Source organism: Salvelinus fontinalis, chromosome 1 (assembly GCF_029448725.1).
Source record: "Salvelinus fontinalis isolate EN_2023a chromosome 1, ASM2944872v1, whole genome shotgun sequence".
NCBI lineage: Eukaryota > Metazoa > Chordata > Actinopteri > Salmoniformes > Salmonidae > Salvelinus > Salvelinus fontinalis.
Window position 1 is genome coordinate 61,032,119 of NC_074665.1, and position 15,780 is coordinate 61,047,898.

Consider the following 15,780-nt stretch of genomic DNA (forward strand, 5'->3'; position numbering starts at 1 on the left):
TGTTTCAAGAACCACTCAGTTGAATTTTTTTACCAGGTCAGGATGACTAAGATGGAAATTCAAATAATAGAAATCTATGATTTCTCAATGACATTCAAGTTGGCCAAGGAACAGGAAAGCAATAATGTTTTTCACCAAAAAAATACAACATTCTGAGAAATGTATTAAATTCTAGAGAGCTGGGAAGGAGCTGCAGGAGGTAAACAACCAGGCTGGCAGAATGAGGAGATATGAGTTTAATAAGACAATCTAGTGTGTGTGTGTGTGTGCGCGCGCGTGTGTGCATGTGAGGCTGTGGAGGAGAGCATCAATAAAAGCTCCAATGCAAGAAGCAATTACAATCAGCAGCAGTGTTCTGGAAAAAGCGAACCGAAGCAAAATGCCCAATTCTGAGGAGACTGAGGAGGACGACAATTTGTGACCATCAATCTTGGTCCACCGTCACAGTTATAGGGAAAATGAATGAACCAACGTAATGAATATTACATCCTTCCACGATTAGGTTGATGAATGGTTGCAATATTGTCACCTAGCTATCTTCCCCAGGGGAAAAACTGGTTGCAATTATGCCATTGCAACCCGATTTCAACCTATAAATGGGTTGCCATGATATACAACCAGATTTAAACTAATTCTGGTAACTGGTTGTAATGATGTCAATTCAAATGAAAAATAAAGTAACACTCATCTCTCCTTTTTGTGGATGTCATTCAACCAGCTTTGCCTGCTGGGTTCCTTCTTTTATTTAACGCTAGTTTGGACTTCTGCTCTTGTGAATGGCATATTTCTGTTCAGCTCTGCCTTGGGGGAAATCAAAGGACCACATTTTAATTTACATAGACATGTCAGTTTAAAGACAGCTTTATGAGGAAGGGTTGGTGTGAAATGTCACAGCAGCAGAGTAGCTTAACCAGTAGAGAAGAGTATTAACTTCTGTGTGAGTGGATACATGAGCAATATCAGGCCTGTGATTGCGTCCCAAACGGCACACTATTCCCTATATAGTCCACTGCGTTTGACCAGGGCCCACAGATCTATAGAGAATATGGTGCCATTTGGGACATGGCCTGTGTAAGATATAGAGGACGTTTGAGAGGATCAGTTTGATCAAGGTGTGGCGCAGAATCACTCATCTTGATCATATAATGAGTAGTTGTTTGTGATGCAACATGATTTGTAGATCAGTAAATCTGCACAGTCTAACTGCAGGGTAGTCAATTGCAAAGAATCACACACTCTGCCACTGCCTTCTCTTGCCCTTACCTGTACATATTCAGGCCAGCATGACCTGACTCATGCTAATGCTAGTGCTTATCCCATGCTGGTCCAGGCAGGAACACTCAGCATCTTCACTCTCGCCTCAGCATCTTTGAACCCGGGCTTGGAGCGCTAGCATATGCAGCGGGTAGGGATTCTAGCGAGGGGAGTGGGCATTCACATGTCAGGGTGGATGGTATGAGGGATATATACAGTATGAGGGGTAGGGGTTGTTAGATTGAGTTGAGAGGGGCTTAGTGGTTTATTCTGTGTGTGTGCGCGCGCGCTCCCACAGAGCTTCAGATGGTGTTTGTCAGGCAGTGATATATGGGCAGTGGGCGTGCTGGGTGGGAGGTGGTGCTGGTTGATAGGTACTGTGGTCTGGGTAGGGAGTGGTGGGTGGTAGAGGGGTACTGTGGTGTTTCACCCTGCTCTCTCTATACTGCTGTCAGCATGAATGAGAGAGAGCCAAAGGCCATGCTAGACAACAAAGCCACACAATAAACTGCACACAGGCAGAGAGAGAGTCCACTCCCTATGGCTCTGTTAGGCCAAACTAGGGAGGAGAGAGAAAGACATTCCATTGTTGGGATCAAGCTCAGCTATCACACTTGGAGATGTTGTCATACAATATACTCGATGTCTCATTTGGTTTTAGTCCAACAGATTGATATGGTGTAAGTTAAACCTCCCAGCTAATGCAGTTCTCATTTGTATCTCCCTTTGCTTTGTAACAGCATTCAAAGCAAAGAAAGGGAGACATTACTAGTGTCACACATCAAAGCATATAATATGGCTAATGAGCCTCTGAAGACATCATGAATACACTACAGCATCAAACTACTCTGTGGTATGTTATGGCTGAGTGGACCCATCTGTGGATGGCAAGTTTTAGAAGATGGAATACACTGTTGTCATTGCCATGGATACAAGGAAGTCGTGAGTTGTCCATGCCCATTAATCTATCAAAGAGAATCAAAATGATACTGCTTGATTTGCCTTTGGGGTTCTTCTACACATTCAAATGAGTTGGGTTTGGGTGCAGTATTACTCTGAGTTTGGCTGCATTTTATATTATGATATACATAAACTGTACGTAAATGACCATGGCGGTTGTTTTGTCTACGTTTTTCAGAGATCACTGAGCAGACTGGATTTGGTCTGTGTTCGCTTGAGTGGTTTATGAGGCAGGAGAAGGCTTTGTTAGCATAGCGTTCCCATGAGAAATGAAGGTTTGAGCCAGAGGCGAGTTATGAACTTTCAGACAGCGTCATAGGAGTTCCTCCTTAGCCTGGCATATACTGACTGAGCAAGCATCTTTTCAAAAACACACAAGCACACACACTAACACAAACAGACACCCTCTCTCAAACACCCACACACGCAAGCACACAGACACTTCTGCTGCTATGGTTTTAGCACACCCTCACTTGCAGACCTGGTTCTGACAACCTCTGGGCATATAGCGGGAGGTGATGTGTGTGTGTCACTCTGTCTGTGTACAGTGCAATCTAAAGATAAAAGTGCAACACTAACTCCTTAGTACCTCAGGCCACAATGTTTCATTGTCCACAACCCTGTTGTCCTGACTCTTCTGCTCACAGCAAGGCACCGGTTCCTCCCTTGAGGTGAAATGAAATATTAAAGCAAACCAACAAAGCAGAAGGCAACAACAGAGTTAGATGCAATATGTTTTCTTGCATACTGTACGTCCAGTATTGTTGTCTATATTTGTATCTAATTAATAAATCAGGTCGTGTGTGTAAATATACTTCTTTGAGTAAGAAGGAGGCCTGGGCAATACTTTCCATGTATCTTGCTAAACGTTTAAGGACTTCGGGGCCCAGCGAGGCATCAGCTAGCAGGGTCAATTAGAGCTGCCAAAGCATGTTACACGCTGAGGCAGGTAGTGTTGATTGGAGTCAGACTGGAATATGTTCAGGTCGCAATTGCCAGGGCAAGCTTCACTAGGCTTGTGCTGCTTTCGCTCTCCCTTGGTTGGTACACTTGATGACATCGTTTTGACCAGATGGATGAATGTGGATGGAATTACCGGGGGAAAGGCTAGCTAGCTAGCTACTCCATGCACTGCTAACTTGAAGGAGTAGTCAGGCGAGACACATGGCAATGATAGCTGGTAGCCAAGTATGCAGAAACAGGAAGCTTTATTTACCAGGGGAGTGGGAAATAAAGGCAGTCTCTATTTTCAGGATAGTGTAAGTAGAGCAAACAGGGATGCTATCTAATTAGCTGGCTATCACCACCTAGGTGACGATAACTAGCTAGCCAAGCGTGTGTTAATGCCAAGTGCTGGCTCGTGTGTAAACCAAGCGACTCGAGGTAAAAAGCACAGCTAGGTGTATCTTTTACATGGAAATGTAAAGGATGGTGCTTCAATGGTGGGGTAACAGACTTGCAGAAACAGCACGAGTTTGCCAAGCAACCCGAATGGGGCTTAGCCCAGAGGTTGCTCGCCAAAAACCATGTGTGCCACTGTTAAACAACTAGCTAAGATACTCAACTGTTCAGCTAGTTAACTTTGAATGGTAGGGACCGACAGAGAGGGTAGTAACTACGATTAGAATTTGCTAAAACTAGTGGAAACCTGCTCTTAGCTTGATGCTAAAGCAGTGGCGCTAGCAAGCCAACAGCACTAAGTGCGTGCAGGGTACGCTACAGGTACTGTAGCTAGCTGACGACAAACAGGGTTGCTAACTGAGGTAACTTCACTCTGTAAAATAAAGCCAAAGTTAGCAGAATTGGGAGAAATACAGGTGTGCCAAACTTGTAGCGGTCCTACCCAAGAAGACTCAAGGCTGTAATCGCTGCCAAAGGTGCTTAGTAAAGGGTCTGAATATTTATGTAAATATGATTATTATAATAAAATAAGTTTACCCCTTTTTTCGTGGTATCCAATTGGTAGTTACAGTCTTGTCTCATCGCTTAGTGCGTGATGGGACAAGGACATCCCTGCCGGCCAAACCCTCCCCTAACCCGGACAATTGTGCTCCGCCCCATGTGTCTCCCGGTCGTGACCGGCTGCGACAGAGTCTGGACTTGAACCCAGAATATCTAGTGGCACAGCTAGCACTGCGATTTATTTTTTTATTTTTTATTGAACCTTTATAGCTAGGCAAGTCAGTTAAGAACAAATTCTTATTTACAATTCAGGGGCAGATTTATACTTTGTCAGCTCGGGGATTCGATCCAGAAACCTTTCGGAGGCCCAACGCTCTAACCACTAGGCTACCTGCTGCCCCAAAGCAATGCAGTGCCTTAGACCACTCGGGAGGCGTAAATGTGATATTTCATACATTTTATTACTTTTAAAAAATGTCTAAAGACCTGTTTTTGCTTTGTCATTATCGGGTATTGTGTGTAGATTGATGAGAAAATATATATTTTTGATCAATTTTAAACTAAGGCTGTAACAAAATGTGGAAAAAGTCAAGGGGTCTGAATACTTTCCGAATGCACTGTATATGCCATTTCATCTCTCTCTCTCCTTCCCTCATTCTCACACACACTACAACAATCAGCCTGCTCCCTCATCACTCCATCCATAGTGTTTCCCTAATACAAAGCTATGTGTACTCTTACTCTTCTCAGGCACAGCTATAACCCTCATACTTGATACTCAATACATCCATCTGAGCCAAGCGTGCCGTGCAGCTGGGCAGGGTATGACAGGGGTCGGAACATTAATAGAATATCGGTCAGGGTGACTAGGATTTGAGGTGGTGGGAGGACAATTTGTCTGCGTCCCATATGTGATCATATTTCCTATTTAGTGCATTATTTTGGACCATGGCCCATAGGACTCTGGTCAAAACTAGTGCCCTATGTAGGGAATAGGGTGCTAAATGGGACTTAGCCTTACATCACCAGTAATGTGACTACTATGTCATGAAGATTTTACTTAATTATCCTATCTGTAAATACACCAGTGGTCTTGATGAAACAGTACCTCATCTCTCAGGAGACTGTCACACCTCGGAAACAAATTCAATTAAGCCTTTACTGTAGTAATCTTATGCCACTTGAAATGTGTTGTGCAATCATGGTTTAAATCAGGGGTGTGATACCAGGCCACGAGGGAGGTCCAATCCGGCCCGTGGGTGGCTTGAGTAAAACATTATTTGTATTTATTTATGGGGGAGGTTTCTTGACTGTGTTCAGCTTGGTAATAATCACTGAAATTAAAACTAGACAGTCAAGGAGCATAGAACATAACAGAAATAATTTTTTGCTAATTTTGAGGGTGAGGAAATAAGACATTTTCAGTGCTGCCCTCCGGACTTGTGAAGAACGAATGCGGCTCCTAGGTTAATTTCTTTTTGATACCCCTGTTTTTTTCTGTGTGAGGTACTTTATCAACATAAATACACCTAAATATTTTTCTCTCATCAAAATGTCACCCAGAATAAGCTAAAATGTCTGCTTTGTGTTTTGGTTAATGGTCTACTAAAGAATGAATGAGTTTCAGTAGAGAAAAATTCACTGGCGCTAGAAACGAGAGAAGCCATTTATATTTCATGATTTCCTTTGAGGGACTCAGCAAAAGGCATTATTTGCTGTGTTTTCTGTAAAATGGGTTTAAATTAGTGATGAGGAGGGTGTGCAGCACTGTACCTCCACTTTCATGCCTTAAGCGCCATTGCTGTATGCTTACCTACTTTAGGTACTTACCTGCGTGATAGTCGTACCTGTCAGAGAGGCTCATCGAACAGAGCTGAATTTGGTGCAGAACGTAGCTCACTATACACACATTTACATGCTTTTTCACTTACCTAAACAGACTGTTTTAAAGTGCATATTCAGGTTATTTGGTTGATTTCAGCAACCTCTGGTTAGGTTAGACAGCCCAGCCAACTCAAAGCATAGGCTACATAACACAGGATTGAGTTCATGGTATCACAGTTCTGTTCTCAGGCAAGTTATCGTAGAGTATGTGCAAACAAAAACAAGTTTAATTGAACTAATCAATAGTCTTGTCTCTCTACAGATTGTGTTCAGAAAAATCAGCGATGTGAAACGGGAGGAAGAGGAGCGCCTGAGACGAAAGAATGAAGCACCCCTCAATCTCCCGCCGGACCACCCGGTGCGTCGGCTCTTCCAGCGGTTCCGTCAGCAGAAGGAGGCCCGTATACATCAGGAGCGGGCCAACCCATCCGATGACATGGAGAGAGGTCAAACTGTGAATGTCGAGCCCACTCCCATCCATGAAATCATCGCCACCACCAGCATTGTCACTGTTACCGAAAGCCCAGCCACACCCATTTTGGCCTCCACAATCTCCAGCCCGTCAGACAAAGCCAAGCTCCAGGCCCCGTCTCTCCGAGTGTTCGAGCCGGCCAAGGTCAAAGGCTGGGGACGCTTCAAGGACTCCATGATCAAGGAGTCCAACTGGAACAAGGTATGAAACCTAAAATATTTAGGCCAGGATTCACAGTTTTTCGAGAACGCGCCTCGTTTGAATCCAGCCATCTTCACTAATACATTCTGTTCTTAATTTCCAAGGTGTCCAAAGCAGAGTCCATGGAGACGCTAGCCGAGCGGACTAAGGCAGGGGCAGCCCACGAGTCCCAGACCTCGCTGAAGAAAACCAACTCGTGCGACAGCGGCATCACCAAGAGCGATCTGCGTCTAGACAACGTGGGGGACAGCTCCCGCACCACGCCACAGAACCACAGCCCTGTGGCACCCCCTGAGGTGGCCAAGCAGCACGCCTTCTACCCCATCCCAGAGCAGACTCTCCAGGCTTCTGTTCTGGAGCTCAAGCTGGAGCTCAAAGAGGACTTGAAGGCCTTAAACACCCGCATGGCTGGCCTGGAGGCACAGCTAGCAGAAGCTCTGAAGCTCCTCAAGGTCCAAAGGAGAGCTCCCAGCTCCCCCAAGCCTCTTTTTGAGATCTCTAGACCCACCACACCAGACTCGGACAAGGAGGACATATTTTCGTAGAAGCAAAAAGGGACTTACGTTGAGAGTGTGAAGACAGGCAACAGATTCAGAAAATCTTTATTGTCCCAATGCTGGGCAATTTGGTCACAGGGCCACAGATTCTGGGAGTTGTTGGTGTATCTCAGCTGAGGCCGTTTATTGGCCCTCACCTTGCCGATGCCTGTGAAAGCAGCAGATGATGGAGCTACGATGCTGTTAATTTAAAGAGGATCTGGTGGTTTTACCCGTGGGCTATGGAACCTTGGAGTTGAACCCGTCGGTCATTCTGGAGAATCTGAGGTGTGCACAGTGAAAGGGGTCTAGGTCCACTGCAGTGACCTTTAGACCACCATAGGTTTGGCTACCCTCTCTGTGACCCACAGACACAGGTTCACAGCTGTACTCTTGTGTTCTCCTGGTCTGCTTGTGCACATCGGCTGTATATTTAAGTTGCTACTTTTTTCCACCAGTCCATGGAGTTCAAGAGCAGAGCAGCAACAAATGCGTTATTATTCACTGTCATTATCCTTGTAGATCTCCAATGGGACCACTATCTTTAGTGGTTCTCAGAGTACAGTATCTATAAGGGGTGAATCCATCTTTTGCTTTTCCACTATCTTTGAACCAGTGCACAATGCATTCTGTATGTATTCACGATGTCATTCTATCACCGTGTAATACTTTACAAGACTGTATGCATACCTTGGTGTTGCCTTTATAAATACAAAAAGGCTATAGAAGTATTCAGCACAGGTGATACTGTATATTGAGCTTTGCACTTGCTATAAGCATTCAATATAGATCTTGCTCCTGACAATGCATTACACACAGATGGTTCACAGAACGTATTACAGTAGGTTGTTTTTACTACTGTACTCTGTCATCATTGGATCACCTTGTAGCCATCTTCTTTAAACCAGACGAAGGAGGCTGTGTTGACCAATCAGAGCTCAGGACCATTAGGTTTCAACCAATCAATCTTTTGGTCTGTGCGCAGAGAACCCTGACTGGCCAATCAAAGACCAGCATGGTCTTTTGAAAGAACTCCAACCCCCTTTTAGACTGACTGACCATCACCGTATGTCTTATCAGATCAAACAGAGAACTGCTATATATAGCCAAGAAACCAACAAACAACCACCTTTGTTGACTGGTTCGTCTTTATTCTTGGCCGATGGTTACAATGCTGGGAATTACTCTTAAGGAACTGCGTCAGTTGCACTAACAACGCTCCATCATGGCGACATGTGTTGTTTGCATGTGGAGGTTGTATTATTTAACTGATTCTTAGTTTATGTTTGTCAAACATGGCTCTCTGACACTGTACTTGTGAAACGAATTGAAAAAGTATTTCAACATTTACTGTGTAACTGGGTCTTCCAAAAAACATACTTTTTCAAGACACTTCACTGCAAAGTATGACTTGCTTCATGACTTGCGTTGATCGACACACATTACTGTTTGGCGTTGCCGTTTTCCGTAGGCTAGCCTACTGATTGATATTCAGTAATGGAGTTCCAAGCATGAGCAAAGGCAAACAGAACTTTGAGGCCTATGAATTAGTAACCAATGTACATTTTTTAAATCTAATTTATATCCAGGACATGTTGATCTCCTTCTGTCCGGAACTTTCACTAATTGGAACCTAGCGGTTACAAAGTTTTCACGTCTTCAATGATGTGGGCACCTTCAATGGGTTTCATTAATTTGAGACCTAAGCCTAATCACACCCTAGCAGTATCATGTTAATATTTGAAAATATTATGATCTTAATGTTAACTGCTGCCAAAGTTCCTCCCATCACTATATGGGACCAACTGGCGTTTGGGCCCTGGTTTGCCACAAGACAGTGTTAGCCTGAGCTTAAGCGTAGGCATTAGTTCGGTAAGCCAACGCAAGTCTTCAGGTCTCAGGCAAGGTTACTCATCCCGTGAGTGGGATTTACTAAACCAGCTTCATTACATATACATGTAGTTCATTATTAGTCTTAGGTGAGGTCTCCACTAATAGTTGTGTTTTCATTGGGCTACATAATGGCAACATTGTGTTACATAACAGCTGAAATGTTCTACATAGCCCACAAATGGCTAGAAAAGGACAGCTGCAACACCGCACTCCTTTAAGTTTTCACTTTCAATTCATGCAATTTATTAGTGACAAATTGTATTAAAAGTATGTACAGTTGAAGTCGGAAGTTTACATACACTTAGGTTGGAGTCATTAAAACTCGTTTTTCAACCATTCCACAAATTATAGTTTTGGCAAGTCGGTTAGGACATCTATTTTGTGCATGGCACAAGTCATTTTTCCAACAATTGTTTACAGACAGATTAATTCACTGTATCACAATTCCAGTGGGTCAGAAGTTTACATACACTAAGTTGACTGTGCCTTAAAACAACTTGGAAAATTCCAGAAAATGATGTCATGGCTTTAGAAGCTTCTGATAGGCTAATTGACATCATTTGAGTCAATTGGAGGTGCACCTGTGGATGTATTTCAAGGCCTACCTTCAAACTCCCTGCCTCTTTGCTTGACATCATGGGAAAATCAAAAGAAATCACCCAAGACCTCAGAAAATAAATTGTAGACCTCCTGGTTTATCCTTGGGAGCAATTTCCAAATGCCTGAAGGTACCACGTTCATCTGTACAAACAATAGTACGCAAGTATAAACACCATGGGACCACGCAGCCGTCATACCGCTCAGGAAGGAGACGCGTTCTGTCTCCTAGAGATGAACGTACTTTGGTGTGAAAAGTGCAAATCAATAGCAAAGGACCTTGTGAAGATGCTGGAGGAAACAGGTACAAAGGTATCTATAGCCACAGTAAAACAAGTCCTATATCGACATAACCTGAAAGGCCGCTCAGCAAGGAAGAAGCCAATGCTCCAAAAAGAAAACGCCATAAAAAAGCCCGACTATGGTTTGCAACTGCACATGGGGACAAAGATCGTACTTTTTGGAGAAATGTCCTCTGGTCTGATGAAACAAAAATAGAACTGTTTGGCCATAATGATAATGATATGTTTGGAGGAAAACGGGGGACGCTTGCAAGTCGAAGAACACCATCCCAAACGTGAAGCACGGGGGTGGCAGCATCATGTTGTGGGGGTGCTTTGCTGCAGGAGGGACTGGTGCACTTCACAAAATAGATGGCATCATGAGGTTGGACAATTATGTGGATATATTGAAGCAACATCACAAGAAATCAGTCAGGAAGTTAAAACTTGGTCACAAATGGGTCTTCCAAATGGACAATGAACCAAAGCATACTTCCAAAGTTGTGGCAAAAAGGCTTAAGGACAACAAAGTCAAGGTATTGGAGTGGCCATCACAAAGCCCTGACCTCAATCCTATAGAGAATTTGTGGGCAGAACTAAAAAAACGTGGGCGAGCAAGGAGGCCTACAAGCCTGACTCAGTTACACCAGCTCTGTCAGGAGGAATGGGCCAAAATTCACCCAACTTATTGTGGGAAGCTTGTGGAAGGCTACCTGAAATGTTTGACCCAAGTTAAACAATTTAAAGGCAATGCTACCAAATACTAATTGAGTGTATGTAAACTTCTGACCCACTGGGAATGTGAATAAATAAATAAAAGGTGAAATTAATCATTCTTTCTGCTATTATTCTGACATTTCACATTCTTAAAATAAAGTGGTGATCCTAACTGACATAAGACAGGGAATTTTTACTTGGATTAAATATCAGGAATTGTGAAAAACGGTGTTTGAATGTATTTGGCTAAGGTGTATGTAAACTTCTGACTAAGAGGGGGGGGGGGGGGGGACAGGTCTCTCTCTGCAGTAACAATGCATTAACTAAATCAAACCCATATCGTGTTACATTAGGCTATTAGCCTGTTACCTTATTTCACTTTAAATTATTTCAGATACAGTGGAAAGAAAAATTGTGTGAACCCTTTGAAATTACTTGAATTTCTGCATAAATTTGACGTAACATTTGATCTGATATTGACCTAATTCACAACAATGGGCAAACAGTGTGCTTAAACTAATAACACACAAATTAGTTTATTTTTCTTGTCTATATTGAATACATCATTTAAACATTCACAGTGTGGGTTGGAAAAAGTATGTGAACCCCTAGGCTAATGACTTCTCCAAAAGCTAATTGGAGGCAGGAGTCATCTAACCTGGAGTCTAATCAATGAGGCGAGATTGGATATGTTGTTTAGAGATGCCCTGCCCTATAAAAAACATTTACAAAATTTGAGTTTGCTATTCACAAGAAGCATTTCCTGATGTGAACCATGCCTCGAACAAAAGATTTCTCAGAAGACCTAAAATTAAGAATTGGGTTACAAGAGTATCTCTTAAAGCCTTGATGTTCATCATTCCACAGGAAGACAAATTGTCTATAAATGGAGAAAGTTCAGCACTGTTGCTACTCTCCCTAGGAGTGGCCGTCCTGCAAAGATAACCTCATTGAGCATTCTGTGCTGTGCTCTTACAGTTAAGAATCCTAGAGTGTCAGCTAAAGACTTACAGAAATCTCTGTAACATGCTAACATCTCTGTTGACGATTCTATGATATGTGAAACACTAAACAAGAATGGTGTTCATTGGAGGACATCACCAGAGAACCCATTGCTGTCCAAAAAAAAACATTGCTGCACGTCTGAAGTTCGCAAAAGTGCACCTGGATGTTCCACAGCGCTACTGGCAAAATATTCTGTGGACAGATGAAACTAAAGTTGAGTTGTTTGGAAGGAACACGCAACACTGTGTGGAGAAAAAAAAGGCACAGAACACAAACATCAAAACCTCATCCCAACTGTAAAGTATGGTGGAGTGAGCATCATGGTTTGGGACTGCTTTACTGCCTCAGGGCCTGGACAGCTTGCCATCGACAGAAAAGGGAATTCCCAAGTTTATCAAGACATTTGGTATGAGAATGTAAGGCTATCTGTCTGCCAATTGAAGCTCAACAGAAGTTGGGTGATGCAACAGGACAACGACCAAAAACACAGAAGTAAATCAACAACAGAATGGCTTCAACAGAAGAAAATGGCCCAGTCAGAGTCCTGACATCAACCCGATGGAGATGTGGAGCTTGACCTCGAGAGCAGTTCACACCAGACATTACAAAACTGTTTCAGTTCAGTAATATTTTTGTGAAGACAATGGTCCAACATTCCTCCTGACCGTTGTGCAGGTCTGATCTGCAATTACAGAAAACGTTTTTTATTTGAGGTTATTGCTGCCAAAGTAGGGTCAACCAGTTATTAAAACCAAGGGTTAACATACTTTTCCCACCCTGCACTGGCAATGTTTACACGTTGTGTTCAATAAAGACATGAAAACATATAATTGTTTGTGTGTTATTAGGTTAAGCAGACTGTGTTTGTCTATTGTTGTGACTTAGATGAAGCTCAAATAAAATCTTATGACCAATTGATGCAGAAGTCCAGGTAATTCCAAAGGGTTCACATACTTTTTCTTGTCACTGTATATATTTTGAAGAAAACCGTTACGATTACAGTATACAATGTTTACAGAACATGGGTTTTTAGAAAATGTGCATCGCTAGGTGTTTATATATAGAGATTAAAGGGTCATGAATGAGTTTTCTTTCACTTACGTGTGAATAAGTCTCATACAGTAGGTTTGTTTTGGACAGTGCTGTACTCCACAAAGAGCTTGCTTACATAACTAGCATTCTGAGATCAGCTCCTGTACGCAAGCAACAGCTCTCCATGTTAGTTCTTTCAAAAGTCCTGATTTTGATCATTTGTCCATGCTGAAATCTTATGGAAACGACGACTTATGAATGTTACCATATTTATCCATACACAACATGGAATGTGGAGGATCTTCACTTAGACAATATTATCAATACTTATGAATAGTATAATTACGATCCTGGCCAGATATTAATTGTAGTTAACAGAAACACTTTACGTAAAGCCAACATGTCAAGTGCTTTATGACTTGTTTATAAGCTATTTTATGCATGTATATTAAGCATTTTTTGGGAAAATAGCAGTTATGCATTTAGGATAATTATGAGAAGACATAAGGGATTCGTTCATATGCTTATTGCAAGTATTATATTGCATTATACGTGTTGGAGTTAAATGAATCATCCACTCAAAAACTATTTTGGTATTTCCATTAGTCCAATGTTGATACAGTCCCAAAATGTTTTTGCATGTCAGCAGTCAAGTTAAGATATTGGACTTTCAAGAAGCAAAGTGTAACTTGCCACATCATCATCACTTGCCACATCAAGATGAGTCTGGATCAAGTGGACTAATGAAAAAACAAAAGATTTGGAGTGTATTATTCCTTTAAGTTAAGTGCTACCCTATAAAGCAGGGGTGTCAAACTCATTCCATGAAGGGCCTAGTGTCTGCACGTTTTTGTTTTTTCCTTTCAATTCAGACCTCGACAACCGGGTGAGCGGACACTCTGCCCTCTGTGGAATGAATTTGACACGTGCTGTAAACAATAGTTATGATTGTTTACTGCTGACCCAAATGACCCCTACTGATGTAAATGTGTTACTATTATCAAGCAAGTTGGAAAGAAATGCACACACACTTTACTTAAACATTAACTTAAGCTTAGACTAAATCGGTATCGTCGAAGATCCGTGCTAGACCGTGATTGAAATTTAAAGGCAATGTTCCCATGTTCGCGGAGACTGCTTTCACAGTAAACGCTGCATATGTTGGCTCAATCGGAAATGATCTTTAAATTTCAATTGCGCTATAACACAGATCTTCCACAATAAGGGTTGAATCCAGCCCTTAAACATAACTTGATTCTTAAGTATGTTAAATCAAAGTAAGTATGCACTACATTACTCACCAATGAAATTAGGTGATTGCACGTGTTGCTGACATTGGTAAACAATAATTGTGCATTGCCGTTGATGTGTTAACAGAATGTACGCGTTCAGGACTCCATGATACGGAGAAGTCAACAGCTTGTTTATTATTTTAACACATATAGCTTCACATGCAGTATAGTATAATAATGTTTAAGGGGCCAGTGCCTGAGTAAGGGGATGTTGCGTTATTAATGAGAAGAATGACACTGTACTCTATGCATTACAATGCTCAAATGTTTCAAAATAATATAGCATGCTTTTGTTAATTGATACTCTCCCAAAATGGGTAACAACGATGTCATTTGGTTGGTGCATATTGTTAGTAATGTACATTTATTCTTCATGATGTTTACCTAAAATCACATGCCTATTCAAAAGTACATTCTTGTGCCAGCTGCATTGATGCATGTGTACAATATTTGATACATTTGAGGGTAAAAAAAGTTTTTTATTCTTGGCTTAGTTCACCTGTTTTTTTCTCTTTTGGAAAATAATTGGTGGAACATGTAACATGGCATTAATGGATAACCTCCTGTGTTGGTCTTTCTTGTGGTGATATCACAGAGGAGAAGGTTCGTTTAGAACAATTGAGAGAATCCTGATGGATAGCATCACAATTCCAGACTGAGTCATCTGGAGCTCTATCTTGATTGCACACAACAACAACAAAAATCACTTTATCTGCACTGATTGGAAAAGACTTGAAAGATGAAAATAATATGGCGGAAGCTCTTAACGTGGTCAGTTCTTTCAGATCAGTGCGATAAAGGAGAGGGCGCTAGGAGAGGACGGACATTTTAGACAATTGAGAAAGATCCTACCAGCTATTCAGCTAGTCCCCGAGTGCATCCCAAATGGCACTCTATTCCCTATAGGTCACCTGGTCAAAATTAGTACACTATATAGGGAATAGGGTGCCATTTGGGATGCGAACCTTCTATGCATGAGCCTGGTCAGTAAAACCTAATCATGTACCAACACCTTGTTTTTAAAGGCCCAGACTCCCAGCCACACACCCCCAAGTCCCGTAATGCACCAAAAAAAACTTAAAGCTGATTGATTCTCTGTGGATATCCGCAAAAAGTAAGGCACCCCCTGAAAAAATAAAAAATATTATAATAACTCTCACACTAAAGTAGTGTACTGAGCCTTCACTAGTCCTGTATTAGCAGACCGAAATAGCTGTCTGTAGTGCGGACAAAACGAAATATTCAGCACCCCCGCGGCTATGCTCTGTTGATTTCTTTAAAACGTGAGCATGATTACTTCAGACATGTTTAAACAACGTGAAACTATTTTTGTGGTCAGTTCAGGTGAGCTGCCTAGTATCACTGTGTATGTACATACTACTTTAATGTCATGTGAAGAGAGAGAGAGAGAATTGGTTACACTTGAAGGGTACATGCATAAGGACTTGTTGACAGTTGACAAGCATTTAGTAAAGGTACTGCTTATGAATGCAGTATATGGGTAATGAAGTGCTTATGTAGTTACCCTTCAAGTAAAGTGTTACTAAAAGACCAACCATTAATATAAATATATAATGAGGACAGTAATGTGATTTATGCACATGTCACATTATTCAGATGTTTTCTGTAATGATACTGTAAATGTAATTGCAAGCACAAAAGAGAGTATTTGTAAAGAAATGTAAAATACTATTTATAATAAATGATATTTTATACATAGCCGTATTTGAGAGTATTTGTACTGTTTGGTTTAG

The 15,780-nt window shown here is 41.8% G+C and overlaps 1 protein-coding gene across 1 annotated transcript in view; it reads left to right on the forward strand.

Moving 5' to 3' along the window:
* Positions 1-15,743, forward strand: part of LOC129859180 (potassium voltage-gated channel subfamily H member 1-like) — a 95,603-nt gene extending 79,860 nt beyond the window's left edge. Inside the window, exons 13-14 of the mRNA XM_055928626.1 lie at positions 6,263-6,673; positions 6,778-15,743. Of these exons, the coding sequence (XP_055784601.1) occupies positions 6,263-6,673; positions 6,778-7,218 (852 nt within the window). The 3' untranslated portion in view covers positions 7,219-15,743. The remainder of the gene's footprint in view (positions 1-6,262; positions 6,674-6,777) is intronic.
* The last annotated feature ends 37 nt before the right edge of the window (positions 15,744-15,780 follow it).